The 13577-nt window shown below is 36.4% G+C and overlaps 3 protein-coding genes across 3 annotated transcripts; all 3 read right to left on the bottom strand.

Moving 5' to 3' along the window:
- Positions 1-1369: 1369 nt before the first annotated feature.
- Positions 1370-4553, bottom strand: LOC112783359 (N-acylphosphatidylethanolamine synthase). Its single transcript, XM_025826288.3, has 6 exons — positions 4116-4553; positions 3773-4030; positions 3286-3413; positions 2673-2758; positions 2269-2406; positions 1370-2086 (listed from the first exon to the last, which is right to left on the bottom strand). The coding sequence occupies exons 2-6, from the start codon at positions 3979-3981 to the stop codon at positions 1802-1804; spliced, it is 846 nt and encodes a 281-aa protein (XP_025682073.1). The 5' UTR covers positions 3982-4030; positions 4116-4553; the 3' UTR covers positions 1370-1801.
- A 942-nt stretch (positions 4554-5495) lies between these two features.
- On the bottom strand, positions 5496-9468 carry LOC112783357 (probable apyrase 7). The gene is made up of 3 exons (XM_025826283.3): positions 7182-9468; positions 6550-6872; positions 5496-6087 (listed from the first exon to the last, which is right to left on the bottom strand). Exons 1-2 carry the CDS (start codon positions 9037-9039, stop codon positions 6571-6573), a joined length of 2160 nt encoding a protein of 719 aa, XP_025682068.1. The 5' UTR covers positions 9040-9468; the 3' UTR covers positions 5496-6087; positions 6550-6570.
- Positions 9469-10411: 943 nt separating this feature from the next.
- Positions 10412-13073, bottom strand: LOC112783358 (WAT1-related protein At4g19185). The gene is made up of 6 exons (XM_025826286.3): positions 12640-13073; positions 12419-12535; positions 12048-12333; positions 11743-11898; positions 11198-11349; positions 10412-10802 (listed from the first exon to the last, which is right to left on the bottom strand). Exons 1-6 carry the CDS (start codon positions 12897-12899, stop codon positions 10589-10591), a joined length of 1185 nt encoding a protein of 394 aa, XP_025682071.1. The 5' UTR covers positions 12900-13073; the 3' UTR covers positions 10412-10588.
- Between the last annotated feature and the right edge of the window lie 504 nt (positions 13074-13577).

Below are 13577 nucleotides of genomic sequence, written 5' to 3'. Positions count from 1 at the left end.
TTTTTCATAAAACAGGACACAAACTTTATATGTAAATAACACATTTTCTTCTTGGAGAAATCAATATAAAAATACGACAGATCAAATGGTCCCCCTTAATGCTTTTTAGGTTGGAAATTTCCATTTGATGAACTCGTGCTGTTATTCATCAAAGAGAGATCTCAATAGATGCTCATGGACACAATAATCCAACAATGCTCACACATGTTGATGTATGTTATGCTATAGTCCACATGAGGTAACAACAAGGTTCTTAACCAAATATTGACCCAACTCTCTTGTAGTTTCCCATTTCAAAATGATCACTACAAAACAAGATAGTACTTGTGTTACTTATATTTATATCATAAAGTGTGTTAAAGTTGTAGATCCATTCTTCTACCTCTATGTTATATTTGTTTTCACAAGAACTGCAATTTATTAGAAGAGTCACACAAACATTATGTGCTTTTCCCCCTCTATTATATGCTTTTGGAAGAGTTTCAAGTGTACCGAGAACACCGGTGTTTCAGTTGTTTTAACCGTTGATATGAATTATAAAAAATATATATAATATATATTAATTAAAATCAACGGTTAAAACAACTGAATCACCGGTGTTCTCCGGTACACTTGAAATTTTTCCTATGCTTTTATATAAGGGATTAATGGATTTGTATACTTAGTCTACAAAAGCAAGAGATACACTCCATACCAAAATCTGTAAATTGTAAACCACATTATCATCATTATAAAGAACAAGAGAACAATAGATTAATTGAAGATTTGGTTGTTACACATACTATGTCTATTGTGTGCCCTGGACATGGTGTCCAAAAATTGGTTAGCAAAACCGATAATTGTATCTGAAATTATTGTAAAAGAAGTATGATGAAAACAATGCATCAATTAATCATTACACCTTTTACATCAACTCCTTTTATTATCAAAAGATCACTAGATTACTTTATACAAAATAATGGCAACATAATTGTTTTATGCACAATATGCATTTCTTCATGTCAAATCACGGGCTATACCACATGGTGTAAATTAGAACACACTCCTAACTTGTACTGTAAGGATTGTGATAATTACACATAAAAACTTTTTTAATACCATACAACTCAATTATTAAACTGTACAAAAGCACTGCATAAATTCTTGGCTGCAAGTTTACCTTTTTGCAAATGGGGCCATTAAATATTGGATTTTCAGAGCCTAATATCTGTAATCCTTCGCTTAAGCTAACAATAATTTGAGTTTTTCTCACAAGCAGAGGATGATGATTCTCTCTATGCTGCAAAACTTACCAGCAAAAAAAGTGAGGGATGAGCTGGAACACAAAACAATGGTGCAAACTATATAGGACCTGAACCACACGGACAAATAAACATAGATATTGCACAATACATTAAAGCATGGATTAGGATCTTGTGCATTATACATAAAGGATTAAAGAAATGAAGAATGAGGTCCCCACTTGAATTACCAGAGCCTTCCTAGAATGCTTGTTCCAGGCTTCCAGCTGTTTATTTCAACCTCTCCTACGTCACATGACATGACAAGTTGACAACACTACAAAATTGCAAAAGATCGACATTTTTTCTTGTCTCAAAGAATTGCTTTTTGAAATATTTGTTAGCCCATCTAATTTTGGGCTGTGCATGGAAGGTAACCCACCTCCCCCTATGAACTTGTATATATGGTACTTCATTTAGGAATTCTAAGTAAAATAGTCCTACAAAATCATCAACTACAAACACACAATCATACAAATGTTATAAACTCAAGATCTAACTGAGCTTAGATAGGTTTAAACCTATGACTTGAGAATTTTTTTACGAAAACTCCTTAGTCGGTCCATGGCAGCGCGGATTTGCTCTGAAATTGCAGAGTAGAGACATTTCTGCGCTGCTTCATCCAGACCATCTGGAGTGCTGGGCCACCCACTAGTAGGAAATTTTGCATTGCGAGACTCGGAAATAGCCGTTTGCCTCATTGCTGGAAGGTCAAATTGAACCGGATCACCAATAATTATGTCAATTTTCTTATTACACAATGGTACAGGAGGCCGTCTACCAAACATATAATTCTCTGGCATCACCTAAAATTATGAACAGAACTTAAACATCAATAGCCAACATAAATGGTGTTTTTCTACCAAACAGATGATTTATTCTATCACCAAGGAAATGAGCACTCACCACAACTTTTCAATCATTTAAGAACATGCCAGAAATTATAAAGATAAGTTTTATAAGGAATCAGCACAATGCTCAGAGTTACCTCTTGAAAACCATGATGGACAATTGGCAATATAATTGGAGTTTTTGGTGCACGGACAATTAGACTAGCAGTCCCCCATTTTAATCGCCTAATTGGTGCATCGTCTTGGTACACTTTTCCTTCTGGAAATGTATGCACCTGCAAAAGCATAACTGAAAATGAGACATAAAGAACTGTAGTAAAAACAAAAGAGATTAATTCATGAGAAGACATTACTTTAAAACTCTGTAATCCAATTACAATCATAGCTGAGAAACACAAGGGAAAAGAAAAACAAACTCTTAAACAGTGCTAGAGGACCATAATAAATCCACAATAGCCCAACACTTGATATAAATTACCGAAAGTGTCATCATAAAAGAGTTAAGCCTATGTGGACGTAAAATATTAGGTTACATAGATACCCATTCTCCATCATTTAAGCGCTCAAGAGCTTCATTCATGTGCTCTTGATAAATTCCACCACCTCTTGTAATAGGTATGCATTTCCCTGTGTAAGTTATCATTTTAGAACAAGATAACAGTACACTACGAAAACAAATAGAAAACCATTTCAGCACATTTTGATTAATAGTTTAATAAGCTTCAAGAAACCCATAAAATTACTAAATGGAATTGAAATGGATTTCCGCAGACATTACAAAGTATGGACAATACATAATAAAAGATCAAAGATTTGACCCCAATCACCCCAAGGAATTTTTTCCTAATGTTGGACAATCCCAGCAACCTCTGCTTCTCAGGTAAGTTTAGCAGAATGTATCTCTTAATGTGCAATCTTTACCTTTGTTGCCACCTCATCTAAGAAATTCCTTCCCCCACCCCAACACCAAAAAAATGCAACAGCCCAGTAACTTAATCAGAACATCAAGTCCCTTTCATTGTCCTTTTATACAAAACACTATAAAGGCTTAGCCTAGCCTAGTACAATGATTCTAAATTGCAATCTCTTCAAAGAAGTCTAGCCTAATTAAACTGAAACATGGATAATCAAAACTGAGACTTAGTGTTACTTACCAACCCGAAAAATATATGAATGCACAGCATTCTTAAAGCATATATCTTCAGCAGTTAGCACCCATCGAGCTAACTTGGTATTAAAGATGGGAAAGCCCCTGAATCCCCACATAGCCGGATCATCCAACCTAAGAAAAGTTCCAAAAACAAATCCTCAAATCGGACATTCTAACATGCTCTCTACATAAGAAAAAGAGAATCAATTTATCTCCCTCATATATCCTCCAAAATACAAAATGATGGAAGAATTGATTGCTAGTTAAGATTTAAGACACTGAAAGCATCTAATTTTCTACTACATTTAGTAGTTAGAGGATAATTAGGAATGTTACACAATGCTACATATCATTTGAATCATTTACAACTAGTCCTGCTATAATATCAAATTGTGCGTAGATTACAGAGCAGAACAAGGAAGTTTCTTGCTCCAGGAGCAACTAGCAATCAACAAACAATATAGAGAGAGAGGGTTTGAGGGAGTGCTGACGTGGACATGTGGTTGCTGACGGTGATTAAGGGGACGCCGGGGGTTCTAGAACGAACGAGGCGGAAGAGAGTGTCGGCGTTGTGAACGGTGGTTCTGTTCATAAGACACGACACCGTTTTGGCGAATGCGCCAACTGCGCCTATCACCAGCTTCCGAGGCACTCCTCCCAAGTGCTCCGCCCTCGCCGCCCACTCCATCGTCCGCGCCATAACACTCAAACACAATAATAAATAGCTTCAAAGTTTTCTAATATCGGTGCTGCAAATCAAATCGTTAAATAATTCATTAGGAAAATTACGATAAGCATCGGTAATAAATGAGATGAAATGAAAGTGTTCGTTACCGGCGGCCGGAGCAGAAAGAAGAGAGTTGGTAGTTGGAGGTTGCGAAAGAAAAGAAGATAATTATTATTACAATAGATCTGAGGCAGGTAGGGTCTAATTAGAGGACTAAGAATTTTCACACAAAAAAAATATCATGGTTTTACTTTTTAAAGATTAGACTTATTTATATTATTTTAACTTCTAAGTGAGTGGAAATGTCAAAGGTATAGAGAGATAAGAGAGGATGATGGTGTTGCGGTTGCGGCTGAAGCTGCCGGTTCCGCCACAAGTGGTGGCACGTGGACGCGGTGGTGGTGGTGGTTCTGCTTCGCTGTCCTTCAAAATCTCCATCTTTTCCCGTTTACTGCTTGTGATCGATATATCATTCCTTCAAATAAATACTTGTTAGTTGTAATGTGTGCACCTGCATGGCTTCTACTTGATGGTGTTACTCTTTCATGTTTATGTTGGAAATAATGTTATAATATATTCACGTCTATCATGTGTTCGATGCAATGTCTCTGAGGGCCTTATCATCCTCCTTTCTTTCTTTTTTAATTTTTTGCGGTTAAGCATAACTTTGTCAAGAATTTTGTTTATGTATATGAACTAAACGAATTAATGTGTTTACTATCTTAAGAAGAGAATCTAAACGCAATTTCATTAGTGCATGTTAAGTGCCTGTTTCTAACGGCCTTCCGTGGAAGAATTGGAAGGAACTGTGTGTTAGGAACAGCTCCAAATGGAATTAAAGTTTACAAAAGACAATTACAAATACAATTATCATTTCCTTCTATTCGTTCTTCGTGGTTCCTATCACTCTACTAGTTGGAATGACATGATTCAGATTTCAGCTAGAGAGATCTTAAACGGCTAGAGCACTGATTAAAAGAAAGGGTAAAAACATAAAGTCCTAATGGGGAAATGGAACTTTTAATGCATCCCTTCTGTCTCTGTCTCAAATGCCTGGTTGTCAAGTCCTTATATTCTTTTTTTTTTAAACCAAATTCACAAATAAACTGATTTTTGAGTCTTCAAAGATTCTAGTTCAAAATTAAGTGCATTAGGAAGTTTCTTTAGGTGTGAGAAATAAATGTAAGATACACATGTTCTTGTCATTATAATCTATTAACAAGTTAGAATAGGAGAAACAGAGAGTTAAATTTAACCCGGCCGATTCTACTATATTAGATGTTACGTAGATCCATCTACTTTGATATGATCCACTTTTCTTGCATCTTTTTTAGTGTTATATACGGTTTCTTAGGTCTCAAATTGCTTCATGCATAACCTAAAGCAATACTACAATCATTCATGTAGATAAATATAGCTGGCCAACATAAAGCTAAACCTTTTTTTTCTTTATCTAAAACATCTGAATCAACATTACTAAAAAGTCATCACACCAATGCTGCTTTGAGATTTCTTTATAAATATTCAAGCGGAAAGCTTTACTTCAGGTGGAAAGTACCATTTGTCATTTAAAAAGTGTTTAAGTTGCTTGAAAATTGAAATATGCAACTTGACTATAAGCTTATTTGCCGTATATGAGGTATTGTGCCATGTTACAACCTTTCCCATCGTTTAATTTTTACAACTTGCCCAATTTTCCTCGTTCATAAGTCAACAAATGGAGATCAAAATCACTTTGTAGTAATGGTGGTTTATTAGTCTAAAGAATGGTATGCACAAAAGAGTCACAAATCAATTGATCTCAGAAGCTTCCTGAAACAAATGCTTCTTGTCCTTGTTGTTAGAGTTTGATGCTTCAATATAACAATTAAAACCTCATGGCTGTGAAGTTGAAGCACCAAAACAGTAGTCAGTACAAAGGAGAATGATGAACAATAGTACTTGTTTGTGCTTAGGCAACTTGTGGAAGAAGCGAGTATAGAAGCGAGACTTGTGAGAAGCAAACTCGTTCGAGTTAATCGATCCAGAAACATCTTCCTCAGTCACCACAGTCATCTCCATGACAAAAGAACTGAAATGCTGGAACATGTATTTACAACTTGGGGTGAAAATTAAGAGACAAATAACATTATAATATGATAAATTGTCTTTCCTGTGAAAATACAATAGCAGGATGTCTAGGCTCAATCGATGTCCAGAAAATTTTCATCTTGGGCTGTACAATTTGTTTGGCTTACAATTCATATATCTAGACATAAAGTTTGTTGTTTATATGGTAGTCTATGAATGAATTACATAGGAGAAATGGGTGGAAATGTCATCAGTCGGTAAGGAACTTGTTCTAACTTTCAAAAACTTAAACTATAGAAAGAACAATCTGTAAAAGAATATGTATTTGCTTTACTATTAGCTTTAGCCAACTCTTATAGAAAGGAATGAATATATGTAGGATGTAATATCGATAAAGCACAACTAAAGAATTAACAGTGTCTATTAAAAGAAAAATTGTAACTATAGCGGAAGATATTAGTGCAATTGTACCAGTTTCCAGAAGATGATGCCCTAAACCTTGACCATGTTTGCTTCATTCAACGAGGAATTCAGGTCTTCGCGAGATTGTGATCTCCTACTCTGCAGGTGCATTTGACTCCTGTGGGGTGACCAGAAGGTACCCATATTACTGCTTTCAAACTGCATCTGCCCTAAATTGTTTGAGGAATAACTATGTGAAACACTACTGACTGACGGGTAAAATGAAGATTCTGCAAGCTGGATGCCGGCACTATTATCAACCCCAAGGCTAAATGGTCTATCTTGTGGACCTGTGATTTTCGGGCTAAGTGGCGTCTTTATCCTTGATTCCCCTGCAAACACCGTAGGAATATTGGCTTCAAGGTTCTATCATAAAGAAATATTACCAATAGACCACTCTATATACAAAACAACCAAATGTTGTCACCAATTAGGACGGAATTGGTTACATAGACCACACAATCCAAAAGAGGTACCCAGCTATATTTATTGATAAACTTAAAATGACACAGAAAAGAATTGATGCATATTTGTAACAAATATAAAAATTGCAGCAATATGATCATGGTTCATGGGTTACAAATGTACAATACTAGTATAAAATTAATGATTTTAAAATAAATAGCATTTCAATAGCTTACCAGATATGATAGGACTCCATCCTTGGAACCGGAAAGGTGATGGTATATTGGACACATTATTATTCCTGAAAAGGGGAAGATATTGCCTCCAGAAAAATCTTGGCATCCAATTGCTAACACATGATAAAGCGCAAAGAAGTAGAATAAAGGAAAGGATCAAAATGGGAATAAGAATGAGAGGATTTATCTTCGTGTCAAGTAAATCAAAATTGCGAAGCCCAAATCTGGCAGAATATGCCTTCCCAGCTTCCAGCAAAGCAACCCCAAGTGTCCAAGTGATGCTTCCAGATCCAACAGTTATGTCATTATCAGTAATGTGCAAACCTTCTCTCAGCAGTGATGCAATATATGGCGCCCTAAAGCAATATTGCTCAATAAAGGGCTGAGGAGCAACACTTGCTTTTGCAATGTCCCATCGTTTACCACAGAAATCCCTACCCTTTTCCAAAACATCTTCAAGTGTGGCGTCGGAACTTAGGTTGAAAAATCGATACACCACAAAAAATCCAGAGATCACATAAAAGTGGCCTATCGGGCGTGGAAGATTGTCACGTAGGGCACAAGGATGCACTTCACAATCAAGTCCCCGGCTGAGATCAGACCACTCAGACAAATTGACTGCCACTTTCGCCAGTGCACTGCATTGTTGCCAATTTGGATGACCTACAAGCACAAGTGGAACTCCTGATCCTCCTTTTTTATCCAACATGTTCCCATTACCTATAGGACTGCCTCCTACCTGATTATTAAAAGAACAACGAGAGCAAGTGAATTGCTCCTTATACCCTTTATGCAAGCAAGGATGCTTAAGTTCTATCTTCTGCCTAGGTAAATCCACATGTTTCGACCTAAACTCTCTGTCAAAAAGATGTGCCACGGATTTATCAAATGCCTCATTAAGACCATACCCTGCAAGTGAATATGCCGTGAGATGATGGTTCACCGATCCAATCTTAACAAACAAGCTAGTCTCAGTATTCACGTGCTGATCACCCTCGAATGTGACCTGCAATGACGAACCTCCCAAATCAAGCGCCCCATAAGTCCTCTTCCTCGGCTTAACACCCAATATCCCACTGTGATAATTAAGTGCGATCCATCCAAAATAAGCCTCCTCCGTCCCCGTGATGATCTTAACCCATTGCTTGCGGCACACGAAAGGCGATCCTTTAAGCACATTCCAAGCATTGTCCAACAACCACATCGAGTCCTCAACCGGCAGCCTCCGGAGACCCGCCGTAGCATACAAAAAAAGTGAAGTTCTGCGGTGGTAATCCTCCGGTATCTGCTTCTGAGCCCATTTAAGGAGCGGCTTCAATGCGCCCTTCAAGCCAGACACATTATGCACCAACTTATCAAGACCAGGCTCAGTTTCCATCCTATCATAAGCTCTACCACTCATCAAACCACTCTTCTTTCCCAAACCATCTTTCATCGATTTCACAACTATAGGAAGACTAGTATCCTCTGTGTGCTCAATCTCAGCATGGTAAACATAAACCCTAGTACCAGTGCTACCACAATCAAGAACAACATAGTAATTCCCCGACCCATTATTCCAATAAGAAGTAACAACCATGTAAACCAAAAAAATGAAGAGAAAGAGGCACATACAGAAGAAAATGGACCTGACCCATTTTCTGCGAACCGGGTTGGGACCCTGAACCGGCTTGGATTTGGAGAAACTTGACGCAAAGTTTTCACTTTTGAGGAGATACTGGGATTTCTTCAAATGGATTGGATCCAAAGGATCTGAAGCGAAGATGGCATCATCATCGTTGTTGTTGGTGAGGTGGCGATACGAGGAGAGATCCTGAAGTGACGAAGAGATTCGTAGGTTGTTCTTGCCGAAGACCATGTTTGGTTTTGGCAGTGAGTTGTTTGGGTAGTTACGTTGTTATGTGGCATTTGGTTTATGCATCAAACATAGTGGTTGTGGTGGTGGCGGTGGTTGTGGAGGGAGCTGAATGCAAATAGAGTAGAGTTTAGGGGGGTGGGGAATGTAAATTAGTGAAAGTTGATGATGGGTGGGTTGGTGGTTGGTTGGTTCTGTTCTGTTCAGAGAGTGATGAGATCTTTGGGAAGAGAATGAATCAAGTTTTACGCAGATCTCTCTCTCTCTCTCTCTCTCTCTCTCTCTCTCTGCTAATGGATCTGTGGAACGTGGATTGTTTTGGTTAGATTCAAAGGCAGCAAAAGACCAAAGGAAGGAGAAGATCACTTTTTTTTTTTTTCTTATATCTTGAATAAAATGACATTTTTTTGGTGACTTGAATAAAATGACTTTGATCCAAAGTTGGGTTTTTTTAATGATTATGAAAATTGAAAAAAATTAGGACTTTGTATGATTTAACAGTTCAAACTTCAAATTTTATTTGAATAGGAAAATAAAATTACTTTTAAATGTATAATATAGAAATAGTATTGACATTTTATCTCAAAAGTATTTTTATTGAATGAAAAATAAATCTATATGGCCACAAGTAATTTTGGGAGAGTCAACTTAATCTTAAATTCTTATAAGTGTCTATTTGGTTTATTTTCCTATGTTTAATCCTTCTAAAATTTAAACCAAACTACATGACTCCACTTTTAAAATCTTCAGTTCAAAAAACCACTTTGGCACTTCTAAATGAGATGGACCAAAGTGGTCGCATAATTTTAACTCTCTAGGTTCCAATTCCTACTATTGTTTTTGGAATATATTCGACTACTCTTTTGCTATCAAAAGTTTAGATTCTTCAAGAATTAATACCTTAATTAATTAAATTATAATATGAATCTTTTGAGAAATACAAACATTTACTTAGGAATTTCAGAAAAAAAAAAAAGTTGAATATACTTAAATATTAAAAGACATTAAAATAAAAACTCATATTATTGAAAAAGGTAGGAATGAAATCTACTTCTAATTTCTAAACCATTTTTAACCTTTCGTTACCTACTGAAAATAGAATAGGATTTCATGATCTACAAGAAATTAAGAATTGTATAGAGAGACCAAGTTGGGCTTCATTCATTTTCAAGTCATTGTTAGACATAGTTAAGCAACATTAGCTCAGTCATATGATGTTACTTGTCCTTCAATATCTTATTTTCCACCCTCTACCATCACCAAATAGTTTAATTTTTAACTTATCTATATTTTTCCCATTTAAAATTTTATATAATCACCTTACAAAATTTTGTAAGGATCAAAACGAAAACAAAATTTAAAATGGTCTACATACTTATAGAAACTGAATATATTTAAGCCGATTTGAAAGTATACTCAACAAATTTTTTGATGTCAATTCTACTAATACTAGTTCATCAAAACAGCTATATGTAAATATGATGACAGCAAGAGCATGAAAAAAATCAAGGGTTTTTTTTTACAACGTATTCCATAACTCAATTAATTTTTGTTAATCAGAAGGCTTTGGAGTTAAGCTGGGGAGGATGAGACCTCTCTGATATGAACTCTTGTCATCAGAGACCCAAGATCCATGATGATGATGATGATGATGATGATGATGATGATGATGATGAGGAAGAACTCCACTTGATGCTTGTCTTTCTCTAAATGATGCCCATGTAACAGCATACAAACCAGTAATAATCAAAGAACCTCCAAGAATGCTGTTGTTGTCCCAAAAAAAAAACGAATAAGAAAGTTGTGACAACAAAATTTGACAAGGATTTGAGAGAAGGAGTTAGGTAAAGCCCTGTTTGATAACTGTTTCAGAACAAAAACTGAGAGGCATAAAACTATGGAGACCGAGACAAATACAAAATCAGGCAAAATGTCATTGTTCTATGAGAATATGCTCAATTTTATGTCCATTATCTCAATGTTTCTGTATTTTATAATACAAGATACTTACCGAACACAACCTAAGCTCTTCAACTAGATAAGCCATCTTGAACAAGTCCTAAAAGAATCTATTTTGAAAACAAAAAAATGAAGTGGTGTGTTGTGCTGATGTTAATGTCTACTCTACTTATTGAACAATGCATCAAAATAGGAGACGTACCTTCCCATGTAAATTGGACTTCCAAGGAAAATTCTAGACAAGAGAGCAGAAGCACCAGGTTGAAGTGGATTATAAAGAGCAACCATTGCTGGCCCTAGTATCTTGTTGCACCATGTAATCAGTCCATAGTTAAGGGCAGATGCGATAACACCCTGGAGAAACAAGGAAAACATTTGTGAGCATAATGAACTGCTCGCTTACATTTCTGCCAATGCAAGACATTTTTACATCTCTTGCTTCACCATACAGAAAGAAACTGCCAAAATGTAAACCAGAGAAATCCCATCTCGTTCTTGACTATGCTAAAAAAAGTGCAGTATCATCATCACCATGTTAATAAATGCCTAGGTTGACTCTTATTAGTAATAATCCCTTCATTGTGGATGGCCTCCATTACAGAAACACACATACTCTCATCGAATGAGCTCAATAAAAAAGAAAAAAAGTGGTTCAAAACAATGAATAGGGAAAATGGTCCAACACGATTGGCAATAAATAGTAATGTTCACAACACTGAAGACTAATCTGACATTCAGGTGACTCACAGCATAAATAACAGCAAGTGTCTCAGACTGCGTCAAAATCCAGTCGGTCGCCTCATTTGTCACGAACATTGATGTGATCACCATTAGTAGAGCTCCGAAGAAGTATGAAAATGCAATGACAGATAAGTTTGCAGGATATTTTTTTAGTATTGGTGCCTGAAAATCATTCATGGTAATTAAAGCATTAAACATATCAAAATCTCCACATTTATATGAACATCAAACATATAGGAATACAGAAATCATTCACAAAGACTGCTATTTTTTTTCTCCCTCTCCCTTTGATGCAATATATACATATATACCTGAATGGCAAGAAAAGCAGCCATGCACAAGGTGTTCCCTATGAAACACAGAACCCCAAGATGAAAATGATCGAGTCCAAGATCCATTAAACCAGTAACCAACCATCCAGAAGGCTCTGGTTGACCTTTAGCACTGATTTCATTATGCGAAACAAAGTCCATTTCGGCATACCCTACGACAGCCGGACCTCGGTACAAAACCATCAAAATAGCACCAAAAACACAGACAAGAGTTCCACCAAGCTTGGCCAAACCCTCATATCTTAGCAAATTCACTCTTTCTGTGCTGCATGAATAATAAGTTGATGAATGTATCCACAAATATGCATCCAAAAATTGAAGTAATTAGCAAGAGGGGAAAGCAAACTAACCCCATGATTACAGCAAAGAGAAATGTAAAAACCGGAGTGGCTGGCTGTATTGCAGCAGCATAAGTTGGATTAGTATAGCTTAAACCAATAAGAAACAAAAGATGGTTCCCAAATATCCTGAGCATATGTGAATGAATCCAGAATCAAATCATTAAGAAAAGAAAAGAAAAAAAGGGTAATGTAATTGAAAAGATGGATGAAGAATGAAGAAGCTCGCTCACCCGGTTAATCCAAGAAAGAAGAAGGAGAAGAGGAGGTGCTTGGTGAGGGGAGGGCGCGTGCGTCTTTCACGGAAGAAGGCGAGAGGGGCGAGGATGGAGAGGGCGAGGAGATCGCGGAAGACGCAGAAGACGATCTGGTTGACGCCAACGTTGAGGGCTAATTTGGTAATTACGTGATAGCCACCGCTGAAGAGCTGAACCATGGCCATGGCCCCATGCGCCTTCCATATCTCATTGTTGTTACTGTTGCTCCACCCCATTCCGTTCAAAACGATCTTTGATTTTCAGATGGAACTTGAACATCCAATCCGAATGCTATGGCCGGCTTCTTTTCTACTCCTTTCTCATTGTCTTGTCTCTTGTGTTGCGTTGTGTCCCTCACTTCTACAATTTTAATTCTGTAAGGTAATAATCTTTTCATTCCATAAGTCTTCTCTTCATAATTATATATGAAAAAATATATATTCACAAAAAATTTTATTAGGGGTGAGCACGGATAGCGGGTCTATTCCGAACCGAACCAATTAAATTGATTTTGGAACTAACGGGTAATTGGGTCTAATCCGAACCAAACCGATGACTTTTGTTAATGATTGGTTCGAGTATCGGTTTTGGAGGTGTGGAACCCGAACCAACTCGCGAACCCGATCATATATTAATTAAATAAAAAATTATATATGACTTTTCCATTAGACAATGATTATTCATTATTAATATGTTTGGATTTTAATGAGTTTAGTTTTTAATATATTTGGTGTTTAACATGTTTGGATTATTTCTATTAATGTTACATGTTTATTGTACTTGTTGAATTTTTAAGATAAAAAATTAATTTTTTTTTTTATGAATTTCAAAGTCATCGGATACCCAATTACCCAAACTGAACCAATTGGTTCTTAATCGGTTTGGTTTGGTTCGGATACATATACAAAAAAATG

Source organism: Arachis hypogaea, chromosome 20 (genome assembly GCF_003086295.3).
Source record: "Arachis hypogaea cultivar Tifrunner chromosome 20, arahy.Tifrunner.gnm2.J5K5, whole genome shotgun sequence".
Classification (NCBI taxonomy): Eukaryota; Viridiplantae; Streptophyta; class Magnoliopsida; order Fabales; family Fabaceae; genus Arachis; species Arachis hypogaea.
This window is presented reverse-complemented; position numbering and strand designations above follow the sequence as displayed.

What these genes read in the sequence shown, in the direction of transcription:
- LOC112783359 (XM_025826288.3), bottom strand. Translation starts at nt 3,981, where the DNA reads ATGGCGCGGACGATGGAGTGGGCGGCGAGGGCGGAGCACTTGGGAGGA. An exon ending in TTCATATATTTTTCGGGTTG is followed by an intron (nt 2,759 to 3,285) that starts GTAAGTAACACT and finishes TAACTTACACAG; the next exon opens with GGAAATGCATACCTATTACA. An exon ending in TCCATCATGGTTTTCAAGAG is followed by an intron (nt 2,087 to 2,268) that starts GTAACTCTGAGC and finishes TCATAATTTTAG; the next exon opens with GTGATGCCAGAGAATTATAT.
- LOC112783357 (XM_025826283.3), bottom strand. Translation starts at nt 9,039, where the DNA reads ATGGTCTTCGGCAAGAACAACCTACGAATCTCTTCGTCACTTCAGGAT. An exon ending in ATGGAGTCCTATCATATCTG is followed by an intron (nt 6,873 to 7,181) that starts GTAAGCTATTGA and finishes CGGTGTTTGCAG; the next exon opens with GGGAATCAAGGATAAAGACG.
- LOC112783358 (XM_025826286.3), bottom strand. Translation starts at nt 12,899, where the DNA reads ATGGGGTGGAGCAACAGTAACAACAATGAGATATGGAAGGCGCATGGG. An exon ending in CTGCTTTTCTTGCCATTCAG is followed by an intron (nt 11,899 to 12,047) that starts GTATATATGTAT and finishes AATGATTTTCAG; the next exon opens with GCACCAATACTAAAAAAATA. An exon ending in AGTCCAATTTACATGGGAAG is followed by an intron (nt 10,803 to 11,197) that starts GTACGTCTCCTA and finishes GGACAACAACAG; the next exon opens with CATTCTTGGAGGTTCTTTGA.